The 23741-nt window shown below is 40.6% G+C and overlaps 1 protein-coding gene across 1 annotated transcript; it reads left to right on the top strand.

Moving 5' to 3' along the window:
• Nucleotides 1–1233: 1233 nt before the first annotated feature.
• Nucleotides 1234–7810, top strand: FST (follistatin). The gene is made up of 6 exons (XM_058824031.1): nt 1234–1348; nt 3352–3543; nt 3950–4168; nt 4514–4738; nt 5778–6008; nt 6729–7810. The coding sequence occupies exons 1-6, from the start codon at nt 1267–1269 to the stop codon at nt 6809–6811; spliced, it is 1032 nt and encodes a 343-aa protein (XP_058680014.1). The 5' UTR covers nt 1234–1266; the 3' UTR covers nt 6812–7810.
• Nucleotides 7811–23741: the final 15931 nt, after the last annotated feature.

Genomic DNA, 23741 nt, shown 5'->3' with positions numbered 1-23741 from the left:
TCCTGCAGTTGGTGGAAAAAAATCTGTTATCACTGAGTTATTTGCAGTTGTGGGGAGGGGGCAGTCGGGAGGGGGCGGCGGGGGGCGGGAGCGGGAGGAGGGGTGTGGGGAGGGCCGGGCGGAGGGCGCGGGCGGCCGCGGCGCACCGGCCCCTGACCCGGCACTGTCCGGGCATTCCTGTCTGCATACTTCGCAGTCTGTTGTGCTTTGGTGGCTCAGAAAAGCGAAAGAATCGAAATTTAAAAGGCAGCTTTTGAATAAACAATACCATTTTCCGTTAAGTAATCGTTTTGTATAAAAGGAAATATCGCCTACTCAGTTTCATTCAGCGGTGCCAAAAAATGTTATAAATGAGAGACCGCCAACTTTTCTAAGGGGAGAATAATGCCAGACTGTGCTTAATAAACTAGTGCCCTAGAAGTTCATTATCGATGTTGCAATCTTTCTGTTTCTGAAAGGAGACCGCCTACGTCGCCCCCGTTCCCGTCTCGTCCTCCCGGGCTCTCCCAGTGAAAACCCTATCACCCGAGAACGGCCCTAGGTATTAAACTTTTAGCCGGTTCAGTCTTTTGAGGGTTTGGGGTTTTTTCGGGTTTGGGGCCGGTCGATCGGGGTTCGGCGTTTCTTTGGGCCGAGCGATGTGTTTCGCCGGAGGTGCGGGCGGTGCGACGCATCCTCCGCAGCCACCTCGCGCGGGGACCGCGCCCGCGGAGCCGGCTCCGGGCGGGCGGGCTCCGCTCCGCTCCCCCGGCAGCACCCCCGGCCCGCCCGAGCGCCCCTGGGGCGGCGCGACCCCCGCGGGTCTCCAGCCCCCCGTGGCGCTTGCGCGGCCGCGGCGGCTCCGCGGCGGCTCCGCGGCGGCTCCGCGGCGGGGCCGGGGCCGGGGCCGGGGCCGGGGCCGGGGGTGCTGCCGGGGCCGCTCCGCCGCTGCCCCCGCCGGCGGCGGCGCCGCTCAGGGGTGCGCGGGTGCGCGCCTGTGTGTGCGTGCACCTAGAGCGGATAATTGGAGAGGGTTTCCAGAAGGTGGAAAATGTCACCTGATTCACACTGAACTTTTTAAATCTCCCCACCCCCGAGCAGACACACACACACATTAGGAGACCGCCCACCGCAGACAGCTAGGACCCCCGTATAGATTTAAAGAGAGACTGCATTCAGAGCCTGACGTTCATTCAATAGAGCGATCATAAGCAGGCTGGCTAGTGCTCGCTCCCTACTCCCCCTCACGCTGTCTCTGCGTCTCTCTCACTCCCTGCTATACTGAGGATGTTAAATCAGAGAATCCACCCGGGCATGCTCTTAATCCTGATGTTTCTGTGCCACTTCATGGAAGATCACACTGTGCAGGGTAAGACCAGACTGTTTATTCGCAGATACGTTTCTATATTATTTCTAATGTTTTCTGTCTTTCGGGCACGGTTTAGTTTGCTTGCGGTGTTAAACGCCTCTCTCCAAGGTCCAGGAGAACAGAAGTTAACTGTGGGCTTTGTAGCGAGGTGCAGAGGTGTCATTTAGATCCCTTTTTGATCGGATCTTCGCACTGCTCTGCAAAGGCACAGAGAACAGATAGGATGTTTCTTGTTTTTTATTGTTATTATGCAGCATGAATGAAGAGCAGCATCGTGAGGGAACTTTCCCAGTCTCGGCTGCCGAATGAATGCACAAAGTTTGTTGGTAATTTAGTTCAGATTTTTATCTCCCCTGACTGACTGAAGGAGAGGTGGTGATGGAGAACCCCACGATTACAACTGACATTTTTAGAAACCAATAAGTGGTTATTTTAGTGACTTTAATATTGGGATATCCTCCTCCTCCTCCCTGCTCTTTTTTTTTTTCTTTTTTTTTTTTTTTTTTGGGGGGGGGGGGTGTGTCTGAGTAAATATTAGAGTTGTAAATTCTCCTGCACTGAAGAGTATGCTTAAATAAGTTGGTGGTTGGGTTTTTTTCTTTTTCCTGCGAACAAAACAAACCCGAACCTGATATTGACAACTCTTAAGAGCCCTCTTTCGACACAAGGGAATATTGATCTTTAGTTTGGGGGTTTTTCCCCTTTTCTTGACCATGTTCCAGCCACAACCTAGACGTCTTGCCATTGCTTCTTTTATAATTTTTTCTTTTCTTTTTCCCTTCCCCAGTACCGATATAGATATAAGTCAATCTAACGTAGGCAACTGTAAGACACAAAACTTTTTTTTTTTTTTAATAAAGGAATTGTGTGTTCAGTGATTTTTTTTTTTTGGGAGGGGGGCGAGGGGGGTCTTGCCCCGCGCCCAGCAACATCTCCGCTGGCCGATCCCGGCCCCTCGCTGCGGTACATTGCCATCGGAGTAAGGAGGCAGGATCGAGCCCCGGCTGGATTAGCAGCAGAATCAATTGGTATTGAGTTGCTGGAGAAGTCACATTGGTTATTCACGAGAGACTCATCTCAACTAAAATGCTTCAGCTAAAAAAGGGGGAGTTGCTTGGACTAATGTTCTTGGCTTGACTCCACAAATAACAGGGATACTAGAGGGGGAAAAAAAGGCAAAAAATAACCCCAAGAAAACCCACTCTATCCGGTGTAAGGATAGTGTACTTTCCTCTGAAATGTTTGCAGGAGAGATGGCACCTATAACTTTTCCAGCTTGATCGATTTGTAAAACTCTATAGGGACCCCCTACTATAAGTGCCCCTGTATTTTATGTATTTTACTCACTTTTTTTTGGAACTCTGCTGAACTATTTTACTGAAGGAGACATTTGTTAATAGAAACAGCAAAATGTGGCGATTTCGAAAGACTTCGCTAACAGCAAATGTTCCCAATTCGTGCAGATTGCAAAATGGGCTGGGAGTGAAACTGTGCGGCACTAAAACAATGCTGCTGTGCAGCCGCGTTGAGGAGGAGAGGGCAGGGGGAGGAGGAAGGAATTTGCAAGCGCGATTTTCTTTTTATTCCCTTTTAAATGCACATCCTTTTCAAGCCTCTGTCACGTGCCGGCAGTGCTCCTTCTGCTCTACATATGGAATAAATACCTCCCAAAAAACTCTCGCTCTGTTTTGGTTGGGTCTTCTCTTTCGTTCATTTTGTTTTGTTTTGTTTTGTTTTGGATTTTGTTTTGTTTTCTTGGTTTCGGTTTTTTAGTTCTTTTGTGGTTTTGGGGAGGATTTTTTTGTTTGGTTGGGGGGGGGGGAGGGTTTGTTTGTTTTTTAAACTGCGCATCCAAATGGGCCGTAGTAGCTGCGGGTTATGAAACGGGACAAATAAAAGGAAACAGTCTAGTAAAAGTCACGGCAAGGCGCACGTGCTGTGTCTGGGTCACTGGTGGCCGCCACTGATCCGTCTGGGTGTCCCCCCCGCCCCCCGCCCCACAGCTGGGAACTGCTGGCTCCGGCAGGCGCGGAACGGGCGCTGCCAGGTCCTCTACAAAACCGACCTCAGCAAGGAGGAGTGCTGCAAGAGCGGCCGCCTGACCACGTCCTGGACGGCGGAGGACGTCAACGACAACACGCTTTTCAAGTGGATGATTTTTAATGGGGGAGCCCCAAACTGCATCCCGTGCAAAGGTGAGGGGGTGCTGGCGAGCTGCTCCCCGCCGAGGAGCGGCTCCGGCAGGGCCTGGGCGGCGGGAGGAGGAGCGGGGCGGGAGTTGCAGGGGGGCAGCGCTGTCCTCCCGCTTCCTTCCTCGTCGGGGTTTTGAGGGACGTCTCATCCCAGCCCCGGGATCGCGGGGGGGACCCCCATTTCTGCCCGCCGCCTTGCACATCACGAGGAGGAGGGGAGACACCCTCTCTGCCCACTGCCTTCACTGGCGCAGGGAATTTACCTCGAGCGGCGTGTCCTGGAACGGGAGGGAACGGTGTTGCTGCTCTGTGCTCTGGGTTCACGGTATCTTTTTTTCTTTAAGCAGTTTTGACACCAGGTCTCTTCTGCACGCTTGGTACTAAAGTGGTGCCTCTTTCCTTCCATCAGAAACATGCGAGAATGTGGACTGTGGACCCGGGAAGAAATGTAAAATGAACAAGAAGAACAAACCTCGGTGTGTTTGTGCTCCGGATTGCTCTAATATCACTTGGAAGGGCCCCGTGTGTGGCTTAGATGGGAAAACCTACAGGAACGAGTGCGCCCTTCTCAAAGCCAGATGTAAAGAACAGCCCGAACTTGAAGTCCAGTATCAGGGCAAATGCAAAAGTAGGTTTGCAAATCTAATCCAGTCTCCCTCAAATGCCAAAGGGTGTCTGTCTAAGAGTAGGGAGGAGTTGTTGGATGTACTTCCTCACACGAACCAGGCTGGGGGAGAGTAACTAGGCCATGCTCAGTAGACAAGGATGTAGCTGAACTGAGAGTTCCCCATAGTCTGGCAGCACTTGTGCTCACACAGCTCCCCTGAGATATGAAGGCATCCTCCAGCAGTCCTTAAACGAGGAGAGCTGCTGAAGGCTTTTATGTGGTCATTTGTTCTTGTTGTCACCTATATGCTCCTTACTGGGATCCTGGTATCTTCTACTAACCTGTGTGTTTCTGTCTGTATTTCAGAGACCTGCAGGGACGTCTTATGCCCAGGCAGCTCCACATGTGTGGTTGACCAAACCAACAATGCCTACTGCGTGACCTGTAACCGCATCTGTCCAGAGCCTACCTCCCCTGAACAGTATCTCTGCGGGAATGATGGCATAACTTACGCCAGTGCCTGCCACCTGAGGAAAGCTACCTGCCTCCTGGGAAGATCCATTGGATTAGCCTACGAAGGAAAATGCGTCAGTAAGTATCTTTGGAGGAGACCGAGTGTGGAGGGCTTCCTCCATCACCTCTTTCAGAGTACCCAGTGTGTGTAACTGGAGGGAGGTAGTTAGTGCTGGGGAAGGAGACGTCAGCAGCTTGGGCCAGTGCTCCCCTCCCAGAAGAGGAGAGCCTGGGGTGAACTTAGTCCTGGAAAAGATTGCAGTAGGCATGAGGAAGAAGAGGGCCTGATCCTGCTATGGCTGTGAGTGCTGACATTAGTATCCAATGGAGAAATAGCCTCCCTGAAATAGATGATGAGATGGTTACGATGTAATAAGGTCACCGTATTCAATGGGTCTGTATTCCTGGAAACAATTGTCTTCAAGTGGTCTTGGCAAAGACTACTTTAACTTAATTGAAAACATCTGATCACTTTTTCCTCTTTAGAAATAATTGTGGGCTTTGGAGACAGTGGGTGGGTGAAGATAGGCAAATAATTTCTGTGCAACCTGACAATCTGTGTTAGAAATGATTCCGGAAAGGATTGATAGCACAGTGTATTATGAAGAAGCACCTGCAGGGCAGCCTCTGCTCCCCAAAACTGCTGGGGGAATTTGGGGGAGTCTCAGGTTGCTTTAAGTTTGCATAGGTTGAGGTGAATTCCCTTTCAAATCTTGTAGTTGTCTAACTGCTGTCTGTGGGTTAGCTTAAAAATAATAGATTTAGAAATGCTGGACCTGTTGACAACTCCTGCATTTACCCCTAATTTGGGGAGCCAAATTTCCACTGACATGAAATGGAGCAGGAAAGTCATGTACAATAGGCAAATGTAATTCTGTATTCCCAGGGCCAAGCTTTGCTGGCACAGCTGTCTTTCCTCCCCCACATATAGACAGGCACTGTTGTCCAAGGGAATACTTGCTTGAGCAAAATCAGCAAGTAAGATCACATCTACTATATCTGAGCTTTCTTTCTTCACAGTTCACAGGGGAAAGGGAGGTTTTGGGGGTTGCTTGTCTTTGCTTTGCTTTTTGCTTTGTCTTTTCACTTACCTCTAGTATTCTGTGTGTATTTTTAGAAGCCAAATCCTGTGAAGACATTCAATGCAGTGCTGGGAAGAAATGCTTGTGGGATTTTAAGGTTGGCAGAGGTCGGTGCGCCCTCTGTGATGAGCTGTGCCCTGAAAGCAAGTCAGAAGAAGCAGTGTGTGCCAGCGATAACACAACTTACCCAAGCGAGTGTGCCATGAAAGAGGCAGCTTGCTCCATGGGTGTGCTTCTAGAAGTTAAGCACTCTGGATCTTGCAACTGTAAGTGAGATTTTTAACTCTGCAGACGCTTAAGGCTTCTGAAGGCGATACCTAGGTAATGAAGACTTACACCTTTAAACATAAGAAAGATTGATTTATTGATTCAAGGTACAGTAGAATATAAGTATCTATCTTTCACGCACACACTTTGGTTGCTGATAAAATGCAATAGATCTCCAACAACGAGCTGGCCTTCAAGTTGGAGTTTTTTGGGGATGTTCCAAGGACAAGCCATTCTATCAGAAAGGGGTTGCCCGAGGAGTGTAATTCTAGTGACTTTTTTTGTACTTTGTCTGCTCTCGTGTGCTTTGCTGATTGCTTTATTAACACCTGGATAAACTCTTAACTCGGTCTAAAAGAACAAGCCTAAAGGTAGTACGTGGCACCTGGTTTAGCACAGTTGCCTCTACTAACTCTGAATGAAGGACACAAAGCAATTAAACTAAAACACCAGAGCGCTTTTTATTTGATTTCAGGAATCTGCCAATAAAACCTGAGCCATTGATTCTTCAGAACTTTCTGCAGTTATGACTTCATAGATTATGTGTAAAAAAACCTTATTGCATAACAGCAGATGCCAAAGAGCATCTCACTACAAGTCGCATAAAATGCAACGCTGTATTGTGGCTGTTCAGAGGGCTTTCAAAACATGCACTGAGCTGCTTCTGCGCTGTTGTTGTCCTTATTTAAACAACAGCTCCCCTGTATTCCCCCATATAGCAATTAATGAAGACCCAGAGGATGAAGAGGAAGATGAAGACCAGGACTACAGCTTTCCTATATCTTCCATTCTAGAGTGGTAAAACCTCCATCACTATTGAAACAGCCATTGGGCACAAAATCAATGTCCGTACTGTAAATAAGTGTATGCTTATTTATTTTGGGGAGAAAAAAAAAAGTATACATATAGTTGAGTCTCGTAGACATTTATTTATACTGTGTCATGTTTTATAATTTATACATAAAATGTCTGGTTGACCGTACACCTTGTTTTTTGAAGAAATTTATTCGTTACGGGAAGAGCAGTGTTATTTATTGTGAGGTCTCTTGCTTGTAAAGTAAAGCTTTTCTGTTTTCTTGCAAACTATAAAAGTCCATTCCTTAGAGCCTACCCACATGATCTCATCTCTTGGTTTCAGTGATGTTAACTCTTTTCCACTTTAACAAACTTGCATGTCAGTTTCTGTTACACTTATTTATTGGATTTTCTTTTTGCCGGTTCTGTGCGTAAAAGATCCCTGTGTTTTTGTTTACAAGGAATCTTGACTGACCAAAAGGCATTGTAACTGACTAAAGTATACTGTCAAGGTGCAGTGAGGCAATCTTTAAGGAAACTTCTTACACTTCATCTTCTCTACTTCTCATGACATTGTGTACTGAAATGATGTCAGTGTTCTGAGAGTTCATACTGTACTATACAAATTTTGAACCCAAAGAAATTGGATTGTGAAGTTGGATAACATCTACAGGCCTAACTGTAATAAGAATAAAGGTTTTATTTTATTTTTATTGTTTTAATTTTTTGTCACACGCATAAGTCTTTTATCAGGTGTTTCCTTTAAGATGGTCTTGCAGTACCACTTTCAAAATTCTCTTTCCCAATCGATGTGTTGCTAAAAGTTATATCAAAGCTTTATCAATTCAAGTTTCTTGCTTTTCATAATACTTTTTTTCTGATGCAATTTTATATTTTCAAACATGGCGAGTTAAATATAAATTCATTTAAATATATAGTTTTGTACTTTTCTACCATGTAAATGTGCAATGTATATAAAAGTTATAATGTGTATTTGTAAATAAATGATGAGTGAAAAAAAAATAAAAAGTGGAATTTTCCCTAGAGGCAGTCCTCAGTCTTTCATTCTGAATGGTTTTGGTCCTCTGGATTCTTTTGCACCATGCGACACCACTTAAGGCCAAAGCTCTCAGCCCACATTGATATAAGAAACCCTCTTTTCAGATGTGAACAATGTCCCCAGTTCATTACTGCTTAAGCACAGTGATAGAAGAGATTGGTCCTTTTTTTTTCTACTCTCAATCCTCTTAACAGGAAGTCTGTAATTTCATAGAATCACAAAATGTTTTGGGTTAGAACAGACCTATGACTGTCTAGTTTCAACTCCCCTACCATGTGCAGGGACATCTTTCACTAGACCAGGTTGCTCAGTGCCCCGTCCAATCTGGCCTTGAACACTGCCAGGGATAGGGCATCCACGGCTTCTTTGGGCAACTGTTCCAGTATTCCACCACCCTCAAAGAATTTGTTCCTAACACCTAGTTAGGGGTAGAACCCTTCTCTCATCTGCTGGCCAATGCTGCTTTGGATGCAGCCCAGGATTCCCGTGGCTTTCTGGGCTGGGAGTGCTTGCTGCTGGCTCATGGTGAGTTTTTCATCAGCCACCACCCCCAAGTCCCTCCCCTCAGGGCTGCTCTCCATCACTTCTCTGCCCAGCCTGTGGGTGTGCCTGGGATTGCCCAATGCAGGTGCAGGACCTTGCCCTTGGCCTTGCTGAGCTCCCTGAGGTTTGCAGGGTCCCACCTCTCAGCCTGTCCAGGTCCCTGTGGATGCCATCCCTGCCCTTTGCTGTCCCACACTTTTTTAGACATCTTTTACTTCCATATTTCTAGGAGTATTCAAATATGTGTTTGGATTTTTATCTATTGGTCATCTATCATTTTTATCTATTGGTCATCTAAATGGATAGATTTGGTCATCTATCCATTTAGATGACCAATATTAAAAAGCAAAGCAGGATTTACTTGCTCAAATTCAAGATGTGTAATAAATAGCAAAGGAAATAAAAAGAAATCTAACAATCTGAGAGCACTTTATCACTTGGAAATTATTTTTCTTCCAAGAGGAAATTTAATTCAGAAATTCTTTTTGGTCAACCTATATTAAGACTGGACACTTGAGATTGGCTACTACTGCAGTGATTTGAGGAAAGGTAACCTGCATAAGTACAGCAGGAACCAAAATCCTAGTCAGTGCCACCTGGTCATGTTGTTATCACAAGTAAGGCCCTACTTACAATAATTTCTCTATCTTATTACATAAAACATAAAAAATTATTTATGCATCTTATTCAACAGTATTTTAAGTACTTTTCTAAACTGAGGTCTGATTTACCCTTTTAGCTTAAATACAAATATTTGAAGAATTTCCTGCTATAGTCTTCTGCATATTTTCTACTGTATATAAGATTCTAGTTTGTAATTAATTGTTTATCATTATCCAAAGCAAACCTAATTTATTCATCTCTGATTATATAAAAACTACAAGCATGAATTTATAATATTGTATTCACAGTAACAGCAAAAATATTTGCCCTTCTGTTACCTCATGTTACCTCCTGTTACCTCATTTAGACAAATAGTCTCTTTGGAAGGAAGTACATGGTGAGTAAAGTAAAGGGAGCAGGATTTTGGTCTCCTGAGGGAATAGAACCCAAAATAAAAGAGAACAGGGGCCAGGAGAACAAAGATATGGGAAAAGAATCTATTGGAAAGCCACTCAAGGAACATGTCAATGACAGAGAAACAACCTGTTTAATAGAGTGACTATGAGAGAAGATTTTTTTCTATATTCAGTTAGGTGCCAGCTTCATTTCCAACAAAACAACAACATTAAAATACTGGTTTTAATTGTAAATATATTTACATATCTTATAGAGAGACTGTAGCAGAGCAGGATTTCTGGGTTCTAGTTTTATGTCCTGCTCATGGTTCACAAAATACCTTGGAGAACACCACCAATGGACAAATTAAAAAAAGAAACAAAAATTCCAAGAAATACTTATACAAGTACATTATGCTAAATGGCCACAAAATACTACCTCAGGTTTTTGCTGATCAAATTATTTAAAAGTTCTGAAACTGCATCTCTCATTGCTACTGCTATTTCTGTACAGCTGAAAATCTTGAAACCTACTTTGCACCAAAGCCTGATTGTCATGTACAGGTGTGGCATATCCTGAGAGGCTTCTGAAGTAAGCATCTTCTGAGCATGCCTACCATAGACCAGCCTTGTCATGAATCACAACAGCCCCAGAGACTTTCTCCCAGAAACACGTCCAGAGGTTGTGGAAGCACCATAGCCAATATTTTACATAATATCATACTTGTAGATAAGGCACTTGTTCTTGAATTGGGAGATGCAGGTTCACTGCCAGTCTCTTTCTGAAATCTTTCCCACATCTCCCAAGAGTGCGTCCAGCAGCAACTCAAGGTGAAGCTCAGGCCGGAGAACTGTCTGTCATGCCTGCTGAAGCCATACTTCTGTATTGGACAGGAAGCAAGATCCATTGAGAGAGGATAATTTGCAACCCTAAGAGTGCTCCTTTTCAAGAGGAAGTCCTGGGTTATTGCCCCAGGGGCTGCCTACACATTTTGCATTTGTAATTGAGCAACATGCATAAATAGTGCTTGAAGCAGGAGCCAGAATCCAGGTTGCGTCCCTTCCTCCTTCCCCCAGCAGGTATGTGTCTCCATCCTTGAGCTATGAAATCATGTTTAACTCTCTGCTTAGAGATTACAAATCTCAAATCAAGATTACAAATCTCAAATATTTTTCAACATTGAGTCATAGTTACAGTAGGAGTGAGAGGCTTTACTTTGTTCTTCCTCTCTTCAAGGCTTGTACATGGGGAAGTTTTTGGGAAATGGAAATGTGATTTTTATTTCCTCAGAAGGGGCAGTTGTGTGTGTGCATGCATGTGTGTGTATTTGTCTTGGTATGTTTTGTTCTGCTTCTTCTCTTAATGCACAGGCTACCCTGGCTGTTGTTTAAATGAAGAAAAAAGATGTCTGGATGTTTAAGTACAGAAAGGCATAAGTTCTGAAGCCATAAGGACAAGTTCCTAAAACCAGAAGAGAAATAAATTTTCAGAAACATCTTTCTCTTCAGTATTCTTTTATTGTCTGGCATACATATTCCCCTTGCTGTAAATTACACTTCTGAAACTCCTGGATCACCATGGAGTATACTTTTGTACTGAATCCCAGGTCTGTGAACTCCATTCACAAATGCAAGCAAAGTAATTTGGAGCAGAGTGCATGTGTTTGAAAACAGAACCCCACATTCTGGCACTAAAGTAAAATCACCTTAATTGTAAGAGACTCAGCTTGAGGCATTTGAACAATATGAATATTGCCTCTAAAGCCCTGGATCCCAAATGTATTTGTCTGTGCAACACAGGCAAAAGAGTGTACTCAATTTTGGTCACACTCAAATGCATTTCTGATAGCTGCATTCTTATGAGGGACTTAAGGACAGTATTATAGACCTCTTTTGCACCTTTACGTCTTTGCTTCCTTCTCCCTGCAATACACATCAAATAAGGCTACATTCCAAGCCTCTCTACAAATTTTAAACAGCTGCTATTTCTTTCATTTCCTTCCTTCCTTCCTTCCTTCCTTCCTTCCTTCCTTCCTTCCTTCCTTCCTTCCTTCCTTCCTTCCTTCCTTCCTTCCTTCCTTCCTTCCTTCCTTCCTTCCTTCCTTCCTTCCTTCCTTCCTTCCTTCCTTCCTTCCTTCCTTCCTTCCTTCCTTCCTTCCGACACTTCCTTCCGACACTTCCTTCCGACACTTCCTTCCGACACTTCCTTCCGACACTTCCTTCCGACACTTCCTTCCGACACTTCCTTCCGACACTTCCTTCCGACACTTCCTTCCGACACTTCCTTCCGACACTTCCTTCCCATGCATATTCCAGATCCAAATTTTAGCCTTCAGTTTTAAAATATTTTTGAACTATGAAATATAGAAAATTTAATATTTCAAAATGTTGGACTATTTTAAAATGAATTAGCAATTAAGTGGTATATTTAATTGCATTTTAGAGATCCACAGCAAGAGCAATATTTTTAAAAAAATCATTATTACCCAATGTATTATGGTTATATGCAAAATGTTTTACATAAGAAGAACAGTTTTAATAAATTTTCCAAGATCCCTTAGCAATTTGAAGTATTCTTACTCAGGTAACAGTGTTTCTATAATCTTCTGCTGAGCTTCATGAAATGCACTTATATTAATTTCAAATTACCTTCATATTTTAAGAGGCACCCAGAACTACAAGGCTGATGTTGGTGGGTGGCCACCAAAGGTACCAAAATGTGCTTCCATCTTATTTCTGAGCTAGAAGCATTGCTAAAAAAGGTCACAGGGCAAACCACATAGATAAGAGAGATAGGTGATTATGAAACTCATTGGATAATGGAGACAGAGGTTGCACTGATGAGAAGTGAGCTCTGCAGTGTCCCAGGGACTGGGGCACTGGCCTTGCTAGCGCAGTCTGAGCAATGGAGCTGCTTCTGTCTGCAGAAAGGAAGCACCTCAGATCAGCCTTTTCCACCTACAGTCAGGTCATGGTGTGGTCAGAGCCAGCCTTGCTGTAGCAGCACATGCAGCAGGACAAGGTGTGCATAACCTTGAATAGAAGAAGTTCATGCAGGGTTTAAGGAAATTAGTACACATTAGTACAATCCAGCAGATGATCTCCTGACAACCCTTCCAAGTTGGATTATCCTACCATAGTATGAAAAGACATGCCTACCTACATCCAAGTCATACAGACTCCAAAATCAGAAAGGAATATCCAGTTGAAAAGAAATAATTCTCTCAAGAAACCTTGAAGGAGCAACCATATCACGACATATCCAGGATGCAGTTGTCAAACGAGAGAAACAGTTAACATGCAGTTTAAAATTATGCTATTGTTCAGATTTACAATTTATTTTTTTTTAGTAGTGACAATAATTCTCAAAGAAACAATAACTAGTACGAGCTAGATTGGTCAAGACAGCAAGGCAAGCCAAAGAAAAGCCAAGCCCAAGACAAGACACTTGAAAATATAATAGATAATACCAGCTGGAGCAAGTAAATAAAACTCTTCAGGGATGTTTTCCATAATCTTTTCCCACCTACAGTGGTTTAGTCAGATCAATTCAAATCCTTGTTTCAAATGGTGACTCCACCCAAACTGCAAAAAGCCTAAAATGCATGACATTCGAGATATACAAATAATGAGTATTTCCACATTTGGATTTCAACCTTAAAGAACTAATTTTCATTCTTTTTATGAGAAAGAAAAAGGGATTGAGCCCATCCCCATAAATATACAGGGCTGGAGCTCCAAATTTACACAGTGCACAAACTCTAGAGTTTGTGTACTTCTCAACCCAGCATGCCTGGAAGCTGTGACAATTCATTTATTAATCTCCCCAGCATTCCCTACTTACAGGCTCTGATGGAACTTCAGCTTTAATTGAGAGGCACTTGCCACTGTCAGCAACGTGGCGAGCAGCACCACATGAGCTGATGGGGTAAAACCCAGCCACAGCCCACAACAGGAGCCCAAACAAAATCTTCATTTTCTATCTGGAAAAAAAGCCAGAACCTGAAGTGTGTAGCCACAGCTGGTGTGCAGCAAGGGTAGTCTAGCATGCAGAGTTGAGTACATGTAGTGTGCTTCGCAGATAACACTGCAAGTTAGCAGAGAGGTCTTCACCTCACATGGCAAAAAAATACATTCTGAGTCGTCAGAACATCTGAGAGCTAACCTTACTGCTTCCACTCACCACCACCCAATTCTCCTTAGTAATGAAATAGTCAGGAACTAGATATCTCTTTCTGAAAAAAAAAAAAAACCCAAACTGAAAACCAGTGAGTCATATTTCTTTTCTTAGGTTTGATTTTCTTTCTTTGGTGTTTCTTTGGTGGGTTATTTTGGGAATTTTTGTGGTGCTTTTTAATTTGTTTGTTTTGTTTTGGGTTTTTTTTGGTGGGAGGTGGCTTTTTTATTCTTTTTTGAATCAGACATAGCAAATATAAAAAAATTGAGAGAAATGAAGAAGTAACAGGTAAGTGTCACAGCAAGGTAAATGAAAAAAAAAAAATACGATGGCAGAGCAAAGCTAAAAGGAAAAAGACCACAAAATCAAAAAGAAATAAAATTGTGCTAAAAGTTGCATGTGAAGTCCAGTTGTAGTAGACCCTCAGATGCACGAGCAACGCTATGAATGCTGAAGTGCCATCTACTGGTATATCTTGTCCTAACCATGTTGCTTGGAGTCCACCATGGGATTCCACATGGAATGGGAGATCCATGTTTTTCTCTGCCACTGACTTTTTGGTGACTGTGGGTAATGGACCTTGTGTTGTAATCTCTCTGCTGTAAAAGGCAGATATTGAGATTTTAATTAACCTGTGTGTTTTCACTACCAGTGCAAAGCTCTTTGAAATGTAGCGGTTGAATGTTCTGCAAGACAAGGAGAAAATTTTGCATGTCCACATCCAAACCCAGCGCTTCTGAACAAGATGCTAAAAAATGAAATGTGAGACTCCTAAGAAACAGAGAGCAGAAGACAGATGAGGAAAAAGAAAAGAGAAGAAGGTAAAGACCAGTAGGAGTTAAGGAGGAGGAATCAATAGAATACAGTGTAAGTGATTAATTGCTAAGGACAATACAATTTAAGAAGCAGTTTTACCAGATGTGTATGTGTTGCTCCAGCTGTGGGAACAGTAGACTCTCCAGATCTTGTTTCTGACACGCAATAACTGTGAACTCTATTATGTGCAAATAATAAATCTAAGCAGCACCTCCAACATAGAATGAGCAAGAAAAAGGAGGTCATATTTTCAGAAGTGTTAGCACATATTTGTCAACACCATGCTTAACTAAATAGCACTAAGGAAGACTACAAGACAATGGTAACACATACACAAAGCAGTATCTGAGCTCACAAGTAGATATATGGTTTTGAAACCCCAGGTTTAATAGGTAAGGCCCCTAGGGATGGCAGACAAGCAGGGTCTTGGGCAGACTGGATGGGCTTGTTTTGCTGATGTATTTACTGGCTGGTATGTTAATTTTTTCAATGTGTTATAGAGCAGTTCCCAAGTTAGGGTCATGATCCCACTTGGGGCCCACAAGTCTGGAAGTGAAAATGAAAGTGGGGTTGTGACCCTGGAAGTAGGGTTGCTAAGGGAAAACTTTGGGAAGCACTGATGTTGTGCTACTAGGTGAGACCCCTACATGGACGGTATGTTCAATCACTGCTGAGGGACCAAGGTTTTACCAGGGCCTATATTTTTCAGAGTTAAGTCTCATTTCTGACTGATTTATTGCCAGATTCAAGTAAATGTCTCAGGTACATGAAGAGAGATTTTAGAATTACATTCAGAATTTTGAGTATTACATCTTGAAAAGAAAAGGCCCATAACACAGTAAAGACATCCACCATTTTCTTTGAAATATCCATTAGTAGCTACAGTCTACATACTAGAGCCCTTCTCTCACAATCCTTGGCCAGAAGAAATCACTCCCACTTTTGCCATTTTTCAGAAGTATGATTACACCACCAGGTCATCATTGTGGCATGCACTAAAGTCTTTGGGTTTTGTTGAACTCTGCTTTGTTACCAGGGAACATGTCTCTCACCACTTATTTAATCTTTGGGCAAGGAACAAGTATGCTGGCTAAGAAAAGAGTTACTATATTAAGAAAAATACTCAATAGAAAGGGATAACCAGCCTGAAGTCTGACATTCCTTAGAAGAAGTGGCACAGATATCTTCTTCAAGAGCATCCTAAGATTGAATCCAGCCCAAATAGCTCCAGTGTAATTTCTGACACCCCACAAGGGAGCTTTGATACACCAATGAGTTTTGAATAGAAGAAGATTCCTATGTGTGGACAAGTGAATTGAGCCCTTAGGCTTTTAAGTCATGTAAGTACTTTTGAAGAGTCATGGAAAGTAGGCATAATGAGTCGCATCTTCTTATTTCTCATGCTCTATGCACATTTATTTCAATCTAAAATTATACTGTGCCAGGAATGCAGCTTTCACTGTGGAGCTGGGTAATATTTCTGACTTTCACCTAGAGAAGTATTCTGTAGTCAGTAACAGAACAATTGCGATATGCACCATGCCATTTCAGTAAGTGAAGAGGCATTAACAGATTATTTTTTGGCAGAAACATGTTTCTCTTTCTTATTCTTATTATTAGTTACTTGTGTTGATTTATACCAGGATTAATTATTGATACAAATATTTCATCCATATTTTTTATGTCATGAGCAGGGGAAAAGGCATGGCTGTGAATAATCCACAGAATTGTTTATGAAGCACAAATTCCCACAAACTCCTCAGAGACTATCAGATATCCACCTGGTGCTGGTCCCTGAGTGCTGGATTTCACATTTAAATCTCTGAATTAATAGATGCATACAGTCACAGAGAGGCAGAAAGACCCTTCTTGATACTACATCTGAGGAGGCTCATGTACACTGTTTATTTTCACAGAATGGTGGGGTATCTTGTGCTTGTGAAATTTATTCCAAATCTACACTTCTTGAAATGTTAATAACCAGTATCTGCACAAAATTCAACTCCCAAGTTTTAGTTTTTTAGTTTCCCAAAGCACATCTTAGAAAGACAAGTACACTTATGAAATCAGTTTCCAAAGAGAAAACAGCTACAATATTGAGCAGAAGTCTCCAAATCTGAAAACCATACTCTTCTAATGTATGCAACCCTATTAAAAATTACATTTTTAAGTTTTGTCTGAACATTTTGGCAACTGAGATCCAAACATTTGAAATTAACTGGGCAAATAAAATTTATAGAAGCCATTCTAATTAAAACTAAAAATGGTAGATTTCAAAAAAAAAGGAACTTCATTTAAAGCTTACCATATTTTTAAAAAACTGCACATTTCAGATCCTTCCATTTCCTTCATTAGAAGTGGAGATTGTATAATAATATTATATTTTCAAGCTTTTTCTCCACAACTACAGACACTAGAAATACAGGCTTCTATGAAGCAATCATGTTATGCAAGAACTTGGGGATTTTAAGAAACAAAACAAAAACAAACATTGGAAAACATGATAAAGTCATTAAGAGTCAACAAGGCTGCTGCGAAGCAGAGAGGATTTTATTTATTCAGAACTATGTCCTACGAAACCAAAGTCTTATCTGCGTTTAAGAACACCTCTTTTAATTAGTCCCACATAGGGCAAATCATTATCCTCACCTAGAAATGGTAATTCTAGCTTAAACGTGTTTTAAAGGTATATCCTGGCTTTGGCAGTGAAGCAAGAGTCGTATCTTCATCAAGAATGTCAGCATACCTGCATCTTTGGAAAGGTAATGTAAAGGACAGTACTCATGACCAAAAAAACCATTAAATTCCATTGCTAGGAAACACAGTAATGTCAGTAAAATCTATCTATCTGTATAGACCAGACTGGAACACACCATTTTTGGAAGTACCACAGAAACCAAATTGTTATTTAGGATTTACTTTTTGCAGGGACAAGTAGCCACAGCTGCTTATAAACAGTTTTAATAGCTGTTTTTCACTGCAGTAGCAAATCATATAAGAACATACCAAATAATTTTTATTACAGTCTTGTAAAATATTCAACAGCATGTTTCAAGCCCAAAACCTATGTTCTCACTCTTTATTCTGATGATGCTAATAACAAAAAAAAACCCAAACAACACAATATTTTGACATATGTGATCCCCAGAAGGAGAGTTGAATATGTCTGTCACTGTGAAATCTTCATCTTTTCTAATGAAATTAAATTATTTAAAATCAGTTTTTCAGTAACTGATTTTCATAGAAAAATGCTTGCACAAACTATCTGGATATTGAAACCAAATGAATGTCATTATTTGCACATACAGTCACTTGCTGTGCTGTCTTGTCTCAGGCAGATTGTGCACTGAATCCTCAAAGGTTCTGTGGGTTTCACGAACCCCGCAAATCACAGCTGAGATCTTTGTTTAAAGCCTCCAATGGGAGAACAAGTGGCTCAACAAAGTAGAGGGCGTGTAACAACTGCTGCTCATGAGGAAGGTCTGACAGATCCACCATTACATTTATTTTTTCCTCTCCCCAGGTTGCAAAGCAGCACTGCTGCCGCTAAGTAAATCTAGGCAGAGGAAGGAGGTGGGTTTTGCCCTTCCACCACTTATGTGAAGGCACATATCCCTAAGCCACTGAGTTCAGTACAAAGAGCTGTGCTGGGGCTTAAGAGCCACAAAGGGACCCTGGATAGTATCCTAAGGCAGGCAGGGATACAACAGAACCTGGGAATACTGTATTGATAAGCTCAGCAGGGTCACAGCATAGATGTGAGAGTGTACTGTGAATTTATCAAGGATCCTGGCTTACTTTTGGCTCACGCCAACTACCTCTCTTCCACAATCCAAAATTGCATTTCCAGGATCTACACAGGCCAAGGATCATCCCCAATAAGAATACAGTTAATACAGTCAGGAGGAAAAGCCAAATAGACACAGGCTTTGGCTTCAAAGAAGAGCCCATTTTATTCATTCACAGACATACAGCGTTCAGGTCAGGTTTACACACTGTCTGTGTGAAACACCTCATTTATATGGTTCTAGAAATTACTTGTATAACTTGCAACTGATGGAATGACATAAGACAAAGCCACAAATGAGCTGTGCATGATATTCATCTTAATTTTCCAGCAAAGGCAAGCGTGTACCAACCTGAATATGTTCCTTACTCCTTTAAATGTACCACAGGGATTTCTCTTGGAGAATCAGGAAAGAGACAGCAGTTAAGTGAATATATTCAATTAATATCTTAATATGCAAACAGTATACAAGCAAAACACTAATAAACAGAAAATGTGCTTGTTATTAAAATACTCAGTCAAAATTGATTGATTTCAGTAACTTCAGTGAACTTCACAATCTGTGTTTCTGAATAGGAGAAATGCCAGATTTGGAATAAGTAGTTGCCTTATGGAATCTTGGCGTTTTCTCCTGCTCAGAAATGCAAACTCTGAAGTTCAACTGAGCTATGTAAATCATCATGTCTTATGCTCCTCTTATTAGGCAATTCTGTCTTGAGATTCTGAGTAATGAACTGTCTCAATGGTACATGGAATCAACATGTTACTTCAAGAGCAAAGCACTTTCAGTAAAAAATAGCTTAGAATAATTTCTTTCATCCTTAAATTAAAGAGCTGCTGTCTGCACAAACATAGCTAGACAGACTGAAGCAAGGAATGAGAAGGAATGAAGTGCTATTGGACACACCTCATGGGTTCTTGATATTACTAGGAATATTCCAGGTGCATAGCTCAGTCTGAGATGCTATCTACACTATGGGATGTGGGCAGATAATTCACATTTCCTTTCTTGTGTGTCACTGATCTGTCTGCATGAAAACAGGTTATCCAACTTCCTGAGCAAAAAAAAATCATGAAGCTCTATTTTAGAAAAGATTACAGAAATTCTGTCAAGGTTAAAGCAAATATCAAAATAGAAAAAGAAAGAAAAAAAAAAAGGAAGAATGCATGACAAAGTGAATTAAAATAGCTTTGGATAATGCTAAAATAGATGGACTACTAGTCCTAGGAAACAAATAAAAGGAGCTAAATCACAGATGCTTATGTGCCTTTTTTTTTCCTTAATTCCATAAAGGTGTTTTTCCAGCACAGAATTGATTAAAAGCTACCTGCTTGGAGCATCCTTGTGGAAAAAAAAGCACTCTAGTTTTACACAAGTAGCTAAGCAGAGTCAAAGCTACTGCCTTGCTACTTCAGAGCAGTATGATAATTGCATTGTCTTCATTAGGATTTTGCAGGCTTAGTTAGCAGGAAGTAGTTGATTCACTGAGGTAAAAAGAACCCAAACAAAACAGAAATTAGTGAAGCTACAGCTTTGGAGTCTTCACTTCAATGCCAGCTGGAGAAATCTGCACCTGATTTGAGCATCTGGGTCAGCCCAGGAACTCTGTGCAGTATTAGTCCTCCACTTGTGAAAGATGTAGTCCCTTTGTGTGCACAAAGCCTGGTGTTCTACTGAAAATCCATTCTCTTACAATAAGATAAGCTCTCTAATTTTTCTCTTGGAAGAACATTCTGTCTTGGGTAGAACTGTTTGAGAGTCTCAGCCACTACCACTTTGATGGCTTTAACTTAGGATTTGCACTGCAAAGGAAGTGGGCAATCAGCCTCGGCAAAGGTGAAATTCCAACTTTAGAAATATAAAGGTCACCAATTAGAAAGGCACGAGAAAACTACAAAAGAGTGACTTGCAAAATAGTTGCATTTCTGAGGCTAATTTTAGGAAGGCAGTTTGCTAAGATCCATTAATTAATCCAGTAGACTTAACTGCAACTGAAGAAATCTGTCAAGAAATTATCTTACCTGTCAAGAAAATATCTTACCTTAAAATTAAGCTTTGATCTAGCTTGCTTGGCCCATGCATGGAGGAAGAGAAGACTGTTCCATTTTCCTGTAGACACAAGGATTTGTGGGCCAACTGCCTTTTTTTAACACCATCTTTATTTCCATCAAGGTATCTAGACTGCTTGTATACCTTTAAAATATACTGTCAAGAAGTACTTTACTATGGAAATCATATACATCCCTAGAAATTATGATCTTTAAATTAAAAAAAAGGTCACATATATTTTAAAAAATATGTAGAAATTAAGACCAAATAGATGAAAGTTCTGAAAGCTTACTATAACCATCCTGCTAGTTAACAGTAGTAGTTTGAGTAGTGGTTGTAGTTTGCACTCAAAAACCATAATTCTGTAGCGTTTTAGCTGCTGTAAAGTTTTTAACTGGTCTTCAAGTCCTTCTTGGACAGGTTACATGGCAATTGTATTCTAATTCTGGAAACTTATCATCAAGAACTGGTGAATGGGACATCAAACACCTACAATACTACAAAGAAATACAATTTTCCTCCAAATATTTACATGGGATGATATGGAAATAAAAGGACCTTTTGTGATTCCTTTCTACTGACTCCTCTCCGCCTACTTTTGCTATAAAAAGGAGGATGCCAGAAAAAAGCATGACTTGGTGAATTGTGAAAAAGGGAATGACTAATACAAACCCAAGAAGTTGGATTAGACTAGAACCAACTTCCAATAAAAACATTCCCTAGAAAGTCTGTGTTTGGAGCTTATTTTTACATCAAAGCATTTAAACTTTCACTGGTACTTACAGCTTCAGAAATCCCAATGTCGCATTTTTCCATCAATAAGCAAATTTTAGTTTCTGACTTACAGCTTTCAGCTGGTTGACATAGCAAGGGAAGAAGTGAATGACATTCTGGAATATCTCTACCTTGTAATTCTTGGTCTTTAAGACCTGGGTGAAAAAGCTTCCATGAGGCTTCCCTATAGATAAGATTATTATTTATAATGACAACCTCTGATCAGACATAGCATTGCACACATTTTAAAATAAACAACATATTTTCTCAAAAAGGAAATTAAAGAGATAATTCACTTGGGCATCAGCAAAAATCATGCCATGACTCCACAAGGGAAATTCATAGTTTGCTAGAAGAAGGTGGGGATTACTGGAAAGATGATAAGGCAGGTAAGGAAAAAAAAAAGACAAATGGAGGGAAAATGAGATAGTCAAAAGTGGTACCAAGAAAAAAAATATCCTATCTGAGTGCCTCTTAACCATCTTGTTTAATATATTTGTCGACTTTACCTTGAAACAAAATCCAAGTAAACAGATGCTGACAGTAAATGTTAGGATACATGCTAGTACTACAGATAGAGACACAGATACAACCCAGAAAGAATTACATGACCATGATTAATTGGCTAGTGAAAACAGACAAAAGAATGAGACTGCAGGTGAGGAACAACTAAAAGTGATACAAGACAATAGTGTGATATGAACAAACTTCAAGACAAACCAAATCGCAGGACAAGATACAAAGAGCAATGAAGATCTTGAACAGACTTCTGTAAGAAGCAAAGTGGCAAAATAAGTCCAGATCATCTTAAGACGGAAGTTTATCAAAAAAGTTATGTAATATAGTTGCCTAAAGTAGGAGGAGATTGGGTGTGCCAAAAGATTCTTTTTAATCCTATATACTCTTGGTTAAAATGACCAAAACATTTTGACACTATTTCCAAAAATGTGATTTACAAGGACAATAACCTGCATTAAACAACTTTATATTAAAATTTATTTTCTTGTTCGAGTTTTTCATGTTGAGAAGCTATCACTGCAAAACCGTTAAAGCATTCCAGGAAAGAAGTTGAACACAGAAATCCAAGCAGTGATAGAAAGTTTTAACCGATGAGACAACAGCCAAAACAGAATAAGTACGTGAAAGAAACCACTGGCTTGGCCTTTGCGGGGAGACCTTAAAGACTAAAAGGTGTGGTGATGAAGAAGGTCATAAAGATAATTAATCAATGCAAAATTCAAAATAATTTATATAAGCATTCCTGAAATCCACCCTGCTCCTATCCCCTCCATTCTGTAGCAAATTGGTAACAATTAAACAAAGGTTAGTGCAAATATAGAAGGTTGTAGGGGTTTACCAGATATATAATTTTCCTTCTGGAAAATCAAACATTGCTCATTCTAAAACTACAGAAATTGGGAATGTGGCGTATGGAGTTCATAAATTGCAATTTTCCCAAGAATATCCCTAAAAATTGAAATTCAGAAACATGTGAAAGCATGCTTCCACATTGTCGTCTGTGTTCCTAAAGACAGAAAACTACGAAAAGGGAAAACTCCTCTATTTTCACTGTACTTTAGGAATCTAATTGTTTTCTAAAGTGCAAATTGCAACTTTGTCAATAAAGGGGATATTTCAATTATTTGTTTTTTCCAATATATAAAATATGGCAAGTTTTATTTATATTTTCTTCTGAAAGTTGTATTTTTTTTTTGCAGTTGTTTCCTTATGTTTTGAACGGGTTTTTTAGGTAATTGGAATTAGAGGCCTCAATTCAGTGAAGTATATTAGCACATTCCAAGTTTATTTAGGGCTATGAATAGCTCAATTGAATGCATGAATCAATGTCAAAAATATAATATCAATGTCAAAAATAGATCTTGATTTTAAACATATATGAGGCAATATTACAAAGTATTTTACATTAATATCTGTTAAAATGCATTTGGTTTTCAACATGGTAATATAAAAAAGTTAATATAAATTAGGAATACATTGAATAACCAAATATGAGGCTAAAGGACTTCCTTGAAATTTTTTGCTGTCAGATACTACTTAAACAGTTGTTACACATATCAACTAAAATAATCTTTGTGAACAGATATAATTTTTTTGCCATTTCTAAGAATCATCAGAATTAGAAATATAAGACATAAGATGAAATTTGAAAATTTTGATAATGTCTTAATTTTTTTTCTGGGAGTCTTTGTTATCATTCAGAATGCCAGTGGTCCTCTCTAGACCACAGAGATTCAATGGAAAACCTTTATTATTATGTCCATTTTGTTCATAAATGTACTCTTTTATTTCATCTTGCACTCTCTTTTCAGAACAACTACCCTCCTCTTCAAAAAGGCAAACCCTAATAGCACTTTCCTCCACTGAATTCCAGTAAAAGGATGCAAGCAATAATAGTATGGATTAACAGGCATTAAAATGAAACCATATGGAAACATGGGCAGAGGATTTGAGCAGGAAAAGTACTGTTTAAAAATTAATCTTTATGTCTTAAAAGGGATTGTTAGGAGCATTGCAAAAGTTCTGAAAACTCTTAATTCAATGCTGCTACAAAACCCATGTTATGAACAAGTAAAACAATGTTTATGTTGTGAGACTGGCTCCTCTTAGAATGACAGCCTGGGAAATATACTTTGTGACCTAAATCTAAACTAACAAAAGACCCTGAAGAACACTTATTGTATCTGTCATTTAAGTCACAATTTCTGTGATCG

This window comes from Ammospiza caudacuta, chromosome Z, assembly GCF_027887145.1.
Source record: "Ammospiza caudacuta isolate bAmmCau1 chromosome Z, bAmmCau1.pri, whole genome shotgun sequence".
Taxonomy (NCBI): Eukaryota; Metazoa; Chordata; class Aves; order Passeriformes; family Passerellidae; genus Ammospiza; species Ammospiza caudacuta.
This window is presented reverse-complemented; position numbering and strand designations above follow the sequence as displayed.